The sequence below is a fragment of the Gavialis gangeticus genome, unplaced genomic scaffold (genome assembly GCF_001723915.1).
Source record: "Gavialis gangeticus isolate Ggan-Ray unplaced genomic scaffold, GavGan_comp1, whole genome shotgun sequence".
Classification (NCBI taxonomy): Eukaryota; Metazoa; Chordata; order Crocodylia; family Gavialidae; genus Gavialis; species Gavialis gangeticus.
In genome coordinates, this window is record NW_017729029.1 from 56589171 (window position 1) to 56604433 (window position 15263).

General features: G+C 43.5%; 1 protein-coding gene across 2 annotated transcripts in view; it reads left to right on the plus strand.

Moving 5' to 3' along the window:
- The window catches only part of IDS (iduronate 2-sulfatase), a 12650-nt gene extending 481 nt beyond the window's left edge, over window positions 1–12169 (plus strand). The window contains exons 2-9 of one of the 2 annotated variants that reach the window (XM_019521655.1): window positions 2006–2142; window positions 3663–3840; window positions 4449–4537; window positions 5880–6080; window positions 7445–7615; window positions 8228–8354; window positions 9699–9872; window positions 11229–12169. In XM_019521655.1, the coding sequence (XP_019377200.1) occupies window positions 2006–2142; window positions 3663–3840; window positions 4449–4537; window positions 5880–6080; window positions 7445–7615; window positions 8228–8354; window positions 9699–9872; window positions 11229–11728 (1577 nt within the window). In that variant the 3' untranslated portion in view covers window positions 11729–12169. Of the gene's footprint in view, window positions 1–1408; window positions 2143–3662; window positions 3841–4448; window positions 4538–5879; window positions 6081–7444; window positions 7616–8227; window positions 8355–9698; window positions 9873–11228 lie in introns of those variants that run through there. The other variant, XM_019521654.1, reaches the window with a different exon arrangement.
- The last annotated feature ends 3094 nt before the right edge of the window (window positions 12170–15263 follow it).

Sequence of the window (15263 nt, forward strand, 5' to 3'; positions counted from 1 at the left end):
TCGCGGGCGAGGGGCTGGGCGCGGCTCTGGCCTTCTTTTGGGGCCGGGCGGGGCCGGGCCGGGCAGGGCCTTCCGTGTCTGCAGCCCGGGAACCCGCGCGGGGGCGGGGAGCGCAGCGGAGCCCGCACCCGCACCGCGAATGGTTCCGGCGCCCGGGCCGCTGCATCCAGGGACCGGCGGCCTCCCAGCCCTGGACGGCCGGCCGGCATTCAAATACTTGATGCAAAGTTGGGGCCTGCAGGGAGGCTGCCTTTGGCCATTCAAATCGGTTTAGCTAGTTGTTCCTCCCCCTCCCCCCGCCTAAAAAAAGGATGTTTTAAATTTTAAATGCCTTGTTTCCTAATGCTGCTTTTCGAATGCTTAGTTTTTTTATTCTTGTTTTCTAATTCTTGTTTTTTAATGCCTTGTTTTGTAGTTTTAAATCTGCCTTGTGGGTGGGGTTAGATAGCGGGGGCGGTACCCAAGCTGTGCTGGCAGAGAGGTGGGGTACAACATTTTCTGTGCGCTGTTTTCCAGAGTGGAAACTTTTCCGGCACGGTGTTTTTCCATGGGGAGTTTTCCGTTTCTAAAAGTTCATTGTTTCGTGACGTTCATTAGTAATGGTAGTATAGTGATCGGGGAAGGGTGCCAGCATGATAGTGATGGGGAAGGGGTGCTGATATGACAGTGGTCAGGAAGGGGTGCCAATGCTATAGTGATTGGGAAGGGGTGCCAGTATGATAGTGGTCGGCAAGGGGTGCCGATGCTATATATAGTAGGGCAAGATTCTTTGCATGAATCTTTTATTAGACCAACTTAAATAGTTGGAAAAAAAAATGTTTTAGCAAGCTTTTGGGTTTAAAAACCCTCTGCAGTTGGTGTGTGCTCTTCCTGGATGAAAGGAATAGTAAAGAAGCCAGAGGCTGGTCTGGTCTGCATGCAGGACAGGCAGTCAGTGAAGATATAAATTGAGGAGTCAGTGGGTGAGACACAGGCTGTTGGGGGTGGGAAGAGAAAAGGGGTACAATAGTAATTGTGAATGGATGCCAACACAATATTAGGCAAGTTTGGCAGTTTCAAAGTTGTGATGGAAGTTTTTCAGGTGATTATCCCTAGGAAGTGTGTGAGAGAGTACATCTATGTTTTATTGGTTTGTAAACAGGAGGGTAAATACAATCCCATAATAATCCAAACCAAAAATCAAGTTAGAATTCACCTAATTGGCTGTGCAGGTCAAATCAAAACCAAAGAATGGTATATTGTGCCCAGGCCTTTGGGTGTGCTAAAATTGGTGTCAACAGTTTTCAGTGCCTTCGGATTTTTTTTCCCCTTAAATAATGTAAGGGACGTACTTGGTATTGTGTATTGTCTTTACATTTTTACAAGTATTGCAGTAAAAATAATTTCTACATAAAGCTTTGAATTTGTTTGAATATAACATTTAAACCACGTTATGTGTGCTGTATTTATTTTTTTTCGTAATCAAATCTTTCAGTTCCAATACTTGTGGCTTTGGGACATAAAAATAACATGGGAGTACTTTTTTAGTTTGGTTTACTAAATATAAGTTGAATAAACATGTTAAATCAGATCACGCTCTATTTAGGGCACTGGAAAATTTTCCAGCAAATTTTCCCATTCAAAGTTTTCTGGAAAACCCACATCTCTGTTTGCTGGTGAAACTGGATTGTCTCTGCTCTTATTTAACACTTGAGCGCTTCCACTTTTTTTGTTTTATAGGTTATTTCCAGGAGCCTTTTGATAAAGGTGCTTTCAGTTGCCTAAAACATACCTATTTATTATCTCTGTTGGGGTTGTGGCTAGACTGCAACTGGAGCCTGGGAATTCTTAGGTCTTCAAAGGATTTAACACCAAAAAAAAAAAAGTTATCATCCAAAGATGTTGGAGACTCCTGTTTTGTTCTGTTTTAGCCCATTCATAGTCTATATAGAGAAGTTCCAGTCTCCCCTTAGCTTTTATTTATCAGTGCTTAGATTAATGCCTGGTAATTCTCTTTTCCTTGTAGGTGGCAAGAATGTCCTCTTCATAGTGGTGGATGATCTGCGTCCCACTTTAGGCTGCTATGGAGACAACCTTGTAAAATCTCCAAACATCGATCAGCTTGCCTCTCGGAGCGTTGTGTTCCAAAATGCTTATGCACAAGTACGTAATTGAAGTAAAAAAAAAAAAATATCTGTGGAAAATATTTCCTGATTTGATTATGGAAAACGGAGGGGGAAATATTGAAATAACAGCCACTTATGACATTTTAAAGTTCTTTGAGGACTGAAAGGGTAGCTGGGATGAACCATATAGCACATGGGTTTTTTTTGCTAGGATAAGGACAGGAATGAGGATGGGTCCTGCTGAAATTGCAATTAATTCAGCAGTGCTCAGGATAATGTAATATTACCTAGACCATTTCATTATCAGCAATGATATGCTGTTAAAAGCCATTGCGTCCAGCAATAGTTCTCTGCTTTCCACTACAAAAATATTTTTGTAAAAGCTTATCTTGTTTTTATATTTTTTTCATTTTTCTTATGAGCAAAGTCCTTTCCTGTCCTTGTAAATCTGTTTCATTGTCCAGTGCACTTTTTGCAGAGGACAACATGGCTTGCAGCTGTTATTCTTGAGTATTTTGAAGTCTAGTGCTTCCTTTGTACTGGGATTATTCTTTAGCACTTTGGGCACCTATACACATGATGGACCTTTGCTCTCCAATACATACTAATTAGCACGCATCAAAGCAAGTTCAATGAATCATAGATTATTCATAGATTCATAGATTGTTAGGGGCTGGAAGGAACCTTGTAGATCATTGGGTCCAGTCAATTATGTAGATTATAATTGAGACTTCTGCGAGCCTGCTGGAGTGTGCTAATTAATGTGCTCCAGCAGCGTCCATGTCTTGCGTGTATTGAGCGTACCCACATTTCAAAATGGCAGTGGGGGCACTGGAAAGCTTGTTGAACGAGCTTTCGTTAAAGTGCCCCCACTGCCATTTTGAAGTGCAGGATGCTGAATACACATGATGCCGTGGATGCTTTGGGCCACTTTATTTAAAGTGCCCCCCCACCCTGGAGTGTGGGTATAGATGCCCAATGGCTGCATTCCCTGTCCTGACTTCTCCAGGAGGTCAGAAACCCAGTGTTGACTGGGTAATTTGGGCATTTAAATGGAACTAAATGAGACTCTGAAAAATGAGACAGAACTGGTCAGGTCTTTGGACTCCTCCATTAATGTGTCCTTTGTACCCAGATCAGCTTGATTTGATGGTTATGCCAGCTGAACCCATTTGCCACCGGTGTCTAACTCTGCAACTGCATATTGTCAGTTTTCAAAAGAACTGCATTTGTTTAACATCACACAGTTTGCATTATTAGCTGCTCAACCAAAGCTCTGGCTTCTTTTCAGGATTCTGTTAGTTTGAGATCAAGCAAAAAGTATGCATTGCTCGCCATTGGAGAGCAGAAATGTCTAAGTGATAGGCAAAGTAATGTTCCCAGGCTTCTCACCTAGGAGCAATGTTAAGCATTTTCAGTCTGATTCTACCAGTCCCTGAATATTTTGTCTAATCACACCAAAGTGGCTTGATTGCACTTCAGATACGCTGCAGATGTGCTCAGCTTTGTAATAAGCATTGATTCACCTTCTCTCTCTCTGTCTCTCCCGCTTTCTAGCAAGCTGTATGTGCTCCGAGCAGAGTGTCCTTTCTTACTGGGCGCAGACCTGACACCACCAGGCTTTATGACTTCTACTCTTATTGGAGAGTGCATGCAGGAAACTATTCCACATTACCCCAGTATTTTAAGGAGAATGGCTACACAACCATGTCTGTAGGAAAAGTTTTCCATCCTGGTACAGTGTGTTCTGTAATAATTTTTAATACACATTCAGTGTATAACAGCACATGAACTGTATATTTAGGGACAGAGTTATACGTGCTTCACATCATATCGTGGACTGTCTGTATGCTTTAGTCTGAAGTCAGCTGTTGGATGAAGGAGCATTGTGTGTTTCAGTAAAGTCCTCAAGCTACCAAGGAAAACAGTTGACTAAAGGATACTAAGGAGTAGAAGATAATGCAGTAGAAATACAAAATTGTTTGTGACACTGTTTGCACTCTACCACAAAACGGTGTTTGATTTGGCATTTTAATTCAGATCCTGGTGTTAGTTCATTTAATTATGTATATGTATATGTATGTTGACTGCTGTTGTTCATAGTTCTGCTTAAAATTCCTGAGTTTCTCTTTCCCTGTAGTGAGGCATATTTAAAGATTATTACCTAAATTGGATAGTTTGACCCTTTAATTTTTGAATGCTCACTCTCTTAGTCCCATAAATTGGCAATTTTAATGGAAGCGCATGGGTTTTTTTAGCAAAACAGTTCAAGCACCTGTGTCTCTTGCTTGAGTGGTGTACAGGGACATTTCTGATGCTTTGCCTATACTTCTCTGTTTCTAGGGATTTCATCCAATTATAATGATGATTATCCGTACAGTTGGTCCATCCCCCCTTTTCATCCCTCTACTGAAAAATATGAAAACACTAAGGTAAATGGGCAGTTTCACTGCATTATGTCTATAATTAAGTTGTGTTTTGTGGACTTTTTTTAGCAATACACACTCTTGCTAATGTGAGTCAGATTCATTAAGAACATAATGTAGTGGATCAGAGCTGTGGAAAGGAAAATCATTGCTCCAACTTGCTTCTTGTTGACTCCCTCCTGAAAGGATTTTTTTGATTAAAGGAAAGTTACTATAATTAATCTTGCAAATATTTGAACTTGTGGGATTTCTGAGAGTCCTGAATTCTTATCAGAGTGGTGTTCTTAATTTTTGTTGACTATGGAATCCTTTCTCTCAAAACTACCACTGCTGGATCCTGCAGTTTCCTTAACCAGTTCTCTAGGTGGTAAAACATGTGATCAGATGGTTTGAGACTATTCTACTGAATACAAATCCTAAAGTGTCTTGATTTCAGAACTGTGCAAAGGCAGAAGTCACTTGATGCGTGGTGGGTTTTATTTATGCTGCTTGCGGGGCAGAGATGGTCATGGATATGTTTGTGTTCAAATTCTGGCTCATAGTGTAAAACTAACTTTGGTGTCTGGATATTAGACCCTTTTGCTTCCTCAGTCAGCTGGCACAAAATTGAAAGGCTGAAACCCAATGTAACCATGATAATCAAATTTAGATCAGCTCAGTATCAGAATGTTCCATCTCATTCAACTTCTGAGGATGTTACAGTTCTGTTAAGTGTGGAACAAAAAAATCAGTATAATATTTTGTAAATATGTCCAACATGGTAGTATTTGCAGTAACCATTTGGTAACATCCATCCCTTTTCTGTTCTATTCTGCAATTTATTTTGCTAAAATATTGGCTTGAAGGGCATTCGGGACTTGCTGCTGCCACTTGCTTCTAGTGTATGTGCAAAAGACCCTGCCAAGCCTGCTTTCTCTTCTGAGCCCCTTATTGTAATCAGTACTAGTACTTGTCCAGACACTAGCAAGTCATGCAGTTGCTTCCAGTGTGCCTCTCTAGGAGTTCTTGGGCTTGGAGGGAGCAAATGGGCCAAAAAAATAACAACATTTCACCAATAGGCCAGAGCACCTGTTTGTCCTAGACATGGTGTGTTTGTGCATATGACTATACTCCATTTTCAGACCCACTCTAGAGATGAAATTCTGGTTCTCAGTGGGGAGAAGAGTTGCCTGTTTTTCTAAGTGGTCTTGATCAGCTCACCTAGAACAAGGCAAAACTTTTATATTTCTATTACAAACTGCTAATTGAATTCAATTTGCAGTTTACGCTGTGAGTAGAATCAGAAATGAATTGATCTTCTATGACCTGTGTAAAAATAAAGTAGTTTAAATCATTCTTCTTTTTCCAGACTTGCAAAGGGAAAGATGGAGAGCTTCATGCCAACTTAGTTTGCCCTGTGGATGTGGCAGAAGTGCCTGAGGGCACCTTGCCTGATATCCAGAGCACTGAAGAGGCGATTCGCTTATTGAATGTCATGAAAAGAAAGAAACAAAAATTTTTCCTGGCTGTTGGTTATCACAAACCACACATCCCATTGAGATATCCTCAAGTAAGAATGCTTGGATTAAACAGGGTCACTGGGATTTGTGGGGGATGGGATTTTAAATATGAATTCATCAGCTTTAAAAACTGCTACAAATATCATGGTTATACTGTTACTGTAAAGTGATGTGAAAAACATCCTTTTACTGTGAAGCTGAGAGCTGCTACCACTACCAGTAACTAGAGTCAAAATACAGAACATTTTAAAGTGCCAGATGAAGGGTTTGGTTTAACTACCTGCAGTCAATGAGTATCCGCTGAACGGTATTGTGCAGTGAGCCTGATTTGAGATGGGCAGATTGAGAGCCTTTTGACTAAGACCCTGATCTTCCTTCCCTATGTCAAAATTTCTACTGATCTCAGATGGAGAGGAATTGGACCCTAGTATTTTGAGAAAATTTGGCTTCATTAGCTATGGCAGAAGGCTCTGTTTTACAATTTGATTTTGCATAGCGTAATCTGTGCTATATCAAAGAGCTTAGTACAACATCATATCCTCAGACTTTAACATGAAATACATTAGTGCATGTTAAAATCTTTACTCCTGGGTAGCTTTACACTAAGCAGGTTGTCTTCATCAGTAATAAACCTGATGGAGATGTGGGGAGGTGAAGTGGCAGCTGTATCATGATGCATAATGTGAAGAAGGTCTTGGAGGCAGAGGGATGGCTCTCTTGTCTCGCGTTGATTCTGAGCTTTTTTTCATCCTTTAATGACTCTTTCAACAAAAGTGTGGCTTTCTTAGAGCTGTCTCAGGCATTCTGAGTTGCAAGGATAGTAGTGATAAAGTTTAAAACAGCTTAAATAAAAACTACTATTCTCTACTAATTGGGTTTCGTTTTCACAATATCACCTGTAATCCTACCAGTTCTATGGGCACCTGGAGTCTTCAAAGAAAAGCAGGAATAGAAAGACTTCAGGATTAAAGTAAATCAACTAAGGCAAAAATGGACCACTACTTCTAGGGGAAAAAATTCAGGGATTTTTTTGTTGGGGGGGGTGTGTGTGTGTGTGTGTGTGTGTGCATGCGCGCGTTAGGTCTGGAGAAGCCAAAAAGGGCATAACTCTTGGTTTTCATTTTAAGTGACCCTGAAGTGAAAATAAAGCTTGGGGTCCTGGATCATAGCTCACTCCTACCTGCTCTAGTAATACAAGTAACAATAACGTTTTTAGGGAGTGAGTCCTCTACACCCAGGGTGCTATACAAGCAAACTGGAGGTGGTCCATTTGGTTATAGAAATCGCAGGAAAAATGCCATAATACTGCGAGTGTTGTTACTACATTACAGGCTGTACCTTTAACAATCAACTGTGGTGTTCAAGGTGCCATTCTCCTTCATTTTTTTTTGTATGTTTGCTTTGCTTTGTGAAGGAATTTCTCAAGTTGTATCCCCTGGAAAATATCACTTTAGCCCCAGACCCATGGGTGCCTGAAGAATTACCACCTGTGGCATATAACCCTTGGACAGACATCAGGGAAAGGGAGGATGTACAGGCATTAAACATAAGCTTCCCTTATGGGCCAATTCCAGAAGATTTTCAGGTAAGCAGCTGATGCATCTCACTGAAATTGCGCTTCACTTGGGAGATTACACACAAAGTAGCACTAGGCAGTTCTTAAAGTTTTTGGATGCTTTCAGCACACAGTACCCTTGGCGGTCTGTATGCATTTCCTGACTAGCTTGTGCTGCCACCACAAGACTTCTAGGCCAGCCTCAGCTAGAACAAAATCATGAAATCTGTCAGATGCCATCACTTCTGGGTGCTGGACAATGTGTGGCCTGTTATTTTTTCTTCCTGCTAGTATCATGGTTTGGGCTGTGAAACACAGTGGACGTGCATTCAGTACCTAACAAAAAATATAGACACCTCATGTCAGCAAACTGTTCTGTCTTTTGTCATCAGCCCTACCTCTTTTAGGACCAGGTGTAGGGTACCTTCTGGCAAAACTGCTATTGGACTTCTGCAGAGCTCCCGCTAGCATGCTGAGCCATTTCTAGGTGGCTCCATTCAGTTTGGAGCCTGGATTATGGGCAGATGCTTGACAATAAACCTTTCCTCTGAAAAGGCTGCACACCTTTTTGATTGGGACAGACCCAAGGGGTGCCACTGCAGTTGAAATGACCTGCTTTTCCTTGTCTCATATAACTTGCAGCGGCTGATACGTCAGAGCTATTTTGCAGCAGTTTCCTATCTAGATATGCAGGTTGGCTTGCTGTTGAACGCTCTGGATGATCTTAAGCTCTCTAGGAACACGATTGTGGTATTTACTGCTGATCATGGTAAGTAATCAAGTGTTCCTTGAGCAAAGTGCAAACTCCTTTTTTCTGAGCTGCGCAGTCTGACATGAGTCACTTCCACACTTGCGTAACTTGGAGCCCTGCTGACAGGCTCCAGGAATGGAGAAAGGAGAAACTCCTATGCTGGTGGTGGTTGCCTACAAAATGTTGAAGCCAGCGTTTCAGCAATGTGGCTGCAATCCATGTTGCAGGGGTCCGGCCCACAGTAGCTGGTGGTCCTATGGGTGTCACTTTATTTTGTGTTAGTGAGGAAAAATACCTTGGAGGCATAGGGAGAGAAATGTTTAACCATTTGCAGTTTGCTTGAGGCCGATAGAGCCAGATTCAAAAAAAGGGACTAGACACATTCATGGATGGTAGGTCTATTAATAGCTTTTAAACAGAAGAGTCCTCTGACGTCTTTAAACCAAGGATGGTAGATGCCAGAGAGAGTAATGAGCAGGGGATAGATCACTCTAGATACACCCTCCTTATGCTCTCCCTCTATAGCATCTGCTTTGGCTACTGAGCTAGATGGACCACTGACCTGACCCAGTATGGTTTCACTGAAACCTGCCTCTGGCTTCTATAATAACAAGCACGATGGTCCAAGGGGCCTTCCTATAGGAGAGCATCATACCTCACTTAACTGGCATGGGAAGGGCTTGTTTAGAGATATTTGAGACAGTTAATCTCAGTGAATTGCTAAAGGGGGTATTAAACCCCTATGTAAATGCATGTATTTGGAATTAATGGGCACTTTTACATGTGATGTGGGGGTGGGAGGGAGGCGCTTTAATTGGAGCAGCTCCGAAAACCTCTCTATTTAGCGTTACCATATCTCATGTATCAGCATCTGCGCACTTCAGAACAATGGCAAGGGTGCTTGCAGTAAAGCTTGTTCGACTAGCTTTAGTTCAGGTGCACCTGACAGCATTTTTAAGTGCAGGGATGCTGATATGCAAGACACAAGACTCGATGAATCAAGTCTGCTCCTATGTGCTGGACTTCCAAAGTGGCTAGCAGTGTAACGCTTAAAAGGAGCAATCTGGAGACTTGTGTATGCAAGCTGATGTACCCGAATTCCTGCACTGTGCTTTGTTTGACACTTGAATGCCCACTTCTTGATTCTACTTGGGGGCTGGGGGGAGTAAGGAAAGGAAGAGCATTTGTAGTTTAGAGACATCTGCATTTATCCATAACAACATCAGTATTTAATAGTTAATTTTAACTTAACAATTTACTAGTGACCTCAAGCACTGTGGGTAAATCTGGCTGCTTAACTGATTGTTAAAGGAAATAATCACTAAGATGTCATCTGCATTCAATCTTTTTTCTGCTGTCTAGGATGGTCTCTTGGCGAACATGGTGAATGGGCGAAATACAGCAACTTTGATGTTGCTACCCAGGTGCCATTGATGTTTTATGTACCAGGAAAGACATCTTCCTTTGCTAACCCTGGAGGGAGACAGTTCCCTTATCTTGATCCCTTCACTCATGTTTCAAACTTGATACCTCAAGGTAAATTTTTAACATTTGTATAACCTTGGCCACTGTAATCCCATAACATGAGTGTTGGTTATTTAGTGGTAGAATCCTTGCTTCTCACATAGGTGACCTGGGTTTCAATTCCATCCATTGTAGAACCAAGGTGCTTTCTGGACAGCCTAACCTAGGGATGTAGAGGAATTGCCTAAACTGGAGATTTTTAGAAAACGGGCTTGACAGACATGGTCTAGGCATCCTTCAACCTTCCTTAGTGCAGGGGCTTGGAGTAAACGTTCTCCAGGGGCCACTTCAAGCTCTGCATTGCTGTGATCTTAATTGAAAGATCACACTTGCCATTGATTGATAGGATCAGGAGGCTTGAGGCTTCTTAGGAGCAGCCCTGCTAGAGGCTACCTCTTACTGAAGTATGGCTAAGCCCAGGTGCTGATATTCAGGAGTTGGAGGGTTCCTTACAGTTTTTTTTAGCTTGCAGTGCTAGAGACAGGCATTACCTATGTTCTCAGCTTAGTCTTCAGTGACTAAGAAAATCTAATATAGATGTTAGTCCCCAGGCATCAGCACTGTTCATGCTGTCTCCTGTGCACAGCAGGGTGCATCAGATATTGGTTTATGTTGCAAAAAACACATCTGGCTCTGCTGGCAAGTCTAGGAACCAGAGAGCAGGGGAAATTGTTGGTGTGAATGTGCTTGCACTGCAGATGAGAGTCAAACTGCAATGACTCTTCCATCTTCTGTTTGGCTTTAGATAGTGCTTTGAGGTCTGTCTTGGTGGCAGTGGTGCTTGCAGCTAATGCCGATATAAAATTAAATTGTGAACACCAGTCTTGGCCTCAGATCTGCTTTGGTGGAAATGGCTAAGGATCTGCATCAGTATGACTGGAGCTTCTTTTTGTATTGTTTAGGTCAGGTGTCCTGTTAAACACCTACCTCTTATAATGGCCTGTGTTGGTTCTGCAGCAGTGGTGACTGCCATTCTTCTTGCAGTTGTGCTGATACCTAGTGTGATGGCAACAAAAGCAAAATTTGTTCAGTTCAGTGCAGTGAAGCAGTTGACATCACAGTTGCTTTGTTCTTTCTCAAAGGAGTGAATGATCAAATCTCGAAGGCGTGGAGCATTTGAGGAACAGAAGGATCAAAACCTACTGTCTTCCTGAAGCTGTATGATACAGACAGCTATGTGGACGTAGTTCCTCTGAATTATCTGCATTAATTGAAATAGCTCCAGCCTTGTCATCCTGTGAATCAAATGCAAAAGTAAAATTGAGAGAGTGGAGCAGCTTATCAGGATACGCTTCTAAGATGTTCTGCCCGTATCTTTTTGGCCCATATGATTCTCTAACGTTGTCCTTCTGATGTTTTTGTTTTTAGGGCGAACCAAAAAACTAGTTGAGCTAGTGTCTCTTTTCCCAACGCTTGCTGAACTTGCAGGCCTGCTGATTCCCGCTTTGTGCCCTGAGACTTCCTTTGATGTTGCCCTCTGTTCTGAGGGGGAAAGCATTGTTCACTATTTTGCTTCCATGGAAGAGAAGGGTGACTGTGGTGGCGATGACTCTTACTATTACCAAGATGACCAGGAAGAGCCCATTGCTTTCTGCCAGTATCCACGACCTGCAGACACCCCTCAGTGGAACTCTGATAAACCAAGGCTAAAGGACATAAAAATAATGGGGTATTCCATGCGGACGGTTGACTATCGGTACACTGTGTGGGTTGGGTTTAATCCCAGTAACTTTAGGGCCAACTTTCAGGATATCCATGCTGGAGAGCTGTACATGGTGGGAACTGATCCCGGTCAGGACCATAACATATATAACAATAGCCTTCACAGTAACTTCTTGAAAAAAATTCTGGAATTCTTGAGGCGCTAGGTCTAGGAGTGCTCCTGTGCGCGTGCTCTTGTTGCTGAAGTAACAGTGTTTTCTTTATATAAAACTTTATTGTACACAAAGCAACTGGATGCATTAAAACCCAATTTGTACCAAACCAGGAGCTGTTGCTGTTGTCTTCTTATAGGATTCTGGGACTTCTAAACTGCCTGGGTTCAGAAAAGTTGGTGCAACAAGCAGCATATATATGCATGCACATACATAGTGCTTTTCAAATGAGAGCTGTACAACAGTGAGCAAGTACATAGTGTGGTGCGTATAAAATCCTCAGAAGTGTTGTCTGACACTGTCCCAAATGCAAAAGAAAGGCAGATGGTCTTGTCAAAAGGGGCGGCTTGAAATGTAGCAGAACAAATACTTGCGTGTACAAGTGTGCTTGGAGGACTTGTGTAAAATCAGAATTAAAGCCAGATCTTATAAGTAGTCCCTGTTTTTACGCGTGAACAAACTTGAGGTGTAGCAGTTAACCTACCAAGAGTGTAGCGAGAAGTTATGGAGTGTAGTTCACCTGCTTCTAGATTAATTCCCCAGAATGAAAAGGGCAGTGCATTGTATATCATACTTTTTGTTGCTAATGTAATTACAAAACATCTCCTTTTGAAAAGTCCAGGACGTGTTTTAATGTAAATGACTTCTGAAGCCCACCCGGACTATTTTGCAAAGTTACTTAGGCTCAAAGCTCCGCTAGCTTTCAGATACATATAGGATCCCACATCACTTCGGCACCTTTGAAGATGTTAGCTCTTGGCTTGTTTGTTTTGCATTCTTTGGATGCCTCCAGGGCAAAAGTGTTTCCACGCAGGCTGGAAATGATGAAAATATGTCTGAGGATGGGAGGGCTTTAATTTTGACTCTTGGAGATTTTGAATTATACCCACATCCCTCATACCAGCAGAGCACCAAGGGTATTGGTGATCCTCTCTGGTACCTTCTTCAAACTTTGCACTGAAAGTTGTTTAGAGAGATCCACCTCACCATTCTTACCTTGCGCAAGCAAGTCCCTCCAGATTGCTGCGTGGGGGTTCAGCAGAGACCAGCCCCTCCCTTCTCCTCAACTCTGCTTTGTTATTCCCCTTCAATGCCAAAAATTGCCATAGGGGCTCTCACATGGTGGGGAAAGGGAGATGGTAATTATTCTCAAAGAAATCCCACCATTTTCCCATCTGGGGGTTTTCAAGAGAGTATGATGTAGCCAAGTGATTCTCAGACTTCTTCCTGCACGTGGGATTGATTCACAAGCTTGATCCAGCATAGAGTTGGAGCAAAGGGTTGGTCTGTAGGCATGATCCAGTGTACTGGCTTGCTCTTGCGCACCAGATCTGGCTGAGTCTGGAAATTTGGTGGCAGGGGAGCAGAAAATTAATGCTGTCCTGTCTCCACCACTTGACGTTCTGGACCCGTGGGCTGGATGATATAGCCTTGCAGGCCAAATCTGGCCTGGGGGCTGGTTGAGCACCACTGATCTAGCCCTTTTATCCTTTACTCCCACTATCTTTTTCCCATGCCTGCTTCCTCAGGCAGAAAAGGGGCTAAACTAGGGGTGGCCAACCTATGGTACAAGTGGCATAGACAGCATCTGACTGTGGCACCTGGCAGACTGGGGAGGGGACAGGCAGCACAGTAGCCAATAAGGCAGGAAGCAGAAAGTGGAGGAGGAGGTCAGGCAGGGAACAGAAAGAAGAGCAACAGATTGGGCAGAGGAAGGAGATCAAAGTGGTACTTGGAAGGTGTGGAGCTAATTTGTGACCTGCCTGCCGGAAAAGTTTTTTCCAACTATTTAGTTGGTCTAATAAAAAATACCACATTTACCCAAAGAAACTTGCCTTCCTATGTCCGTAGACACGGCTATAACCAACAAAGCTGCCAGAAATGTTGGCTTTCAGTGAGGTAGACGGTGCCAATCTAGAGAAGGCTTAGGGAAGCATTAGCCCAAAGATAAGTAACTATATTTAGGAAGAGAAGATATCAACAGATCTTAAATATAATTTGTCTGCCTCAGTTTTTCTCACACATACTTCTGCATGCTGTCTAAGGCTGCAGGTTATCCTTGTGCTGTTGATTTTTTTTTTTGTCTTGTGCAGTTTCCAGAGCTGTAGCAACATCTTCAAAACTATTGCTGTCATTTGACATAGGCCTTTGCCTACTTTATAGAGGCCCGAAAACTAAAGCCACAAAGAGGAATTAGGTTCGGTGCTGCAAGACCTCCGTCATAGGCACCCGGTGTGGAATCCATAGCCCAGAAATAACTCCGCACCCTGCATAAATGTGCACAAGGAACTGGATGCTCAAGACTGGCATTCTTGAAAACCAGCAAACTGAGCAAGGAGCTGTCTACAGCAGTCAGGTAGGAGATGTTAAGTAGAGGGTTGGGCCAGGCCGAAACTCCACCCTTGTTAGGGAGCTGGGTATTTCCCGCTGTTTCAGATTAACAGCCGTGGCCTCTCAGTTGGGGGCTGAAGGCAGATGACTTCCTTACACAAAACAGCCATGTGGTGAGAGTTGAGACTCTGGTGCTTACCTGGGGAGACGTGGATTTCAGTCCCTGCTCCAATGGATATTTTATAAAAGTGGCAGATCTTCAACAGCAGAGTTTTACTGCAGAATAGCCTATACCCGATGATTGGGGTACTCTCTTGGGAGGGATGTTGGTTCGAGCCTCAGTTCCAAATCAGGCAGCAGGAAGGGGTTTGAACCTTGGTCCTCTGTGTGATGCTCTAACCACTGGACGGCTGTCCCCGGTGGTGTGGGGAGGGAGGAAAGGTGTCTCTGAAGGAGTGCAGAGATGGGGATGCTCTACCCGCTGTTCTTAGCAGTAAGTGCCTGTAGTCACCACCTCCTGCGTGGGTTGTGTGTGAGGCTGATCTGGCAGAAGTATATGGCCCCAAAGATGAGGTGGGTGGAGGAATGCCTAATCCATGAATCCTGCTGGGGTGTGTGGGTGCTGAGCAGCTCAGCACAGGACTTGTGGAGATGTGCACATGCCTAGTGGCAGGCATGTAGAGCCCCCAGTCGTTAGGCACTGAATGGGAGTTTAGAGAATGGCACTTGTGGGTTTTGCTGCCTTTGGTTTAGTCCTGTGCGATGCAGAGTAACCCAAAAAACTTGGAGTGGCAGGAGCTGCCTTGAATCGCAGCGATATGAGTGTTTTCATATTGCTAAATAGACGGAGGTCAGTGTTGTTGAAAGCGTCTGCTGTTCCTCTGAGAGGCACTGTTCCACTGTGTATTATGTCTAGGCAGAAGAGGGGAAAGGGACCTATTGGTGGGAGTCTACTGTAGACCCCCTACCCAAGCAGAGGAGCTTGACCAGGAATTCTTGGGTCAGCTCACCGAGGTAGTAAAAGCTAGGGATGTGGTAGTCATGGGGGACTTGAATTTCCCAGACATCTGCTGGGAAGAGCAGTCGGCCAGGTCCGAGCGCTCACGCAGGTTCTTGGAGAGAGTCCAGGACCTTCATCTAACCCAGGAGGTGCACAGCCCCACCGGGGGGGATGCCTTGTTGGACTTGGTGTTGGCCA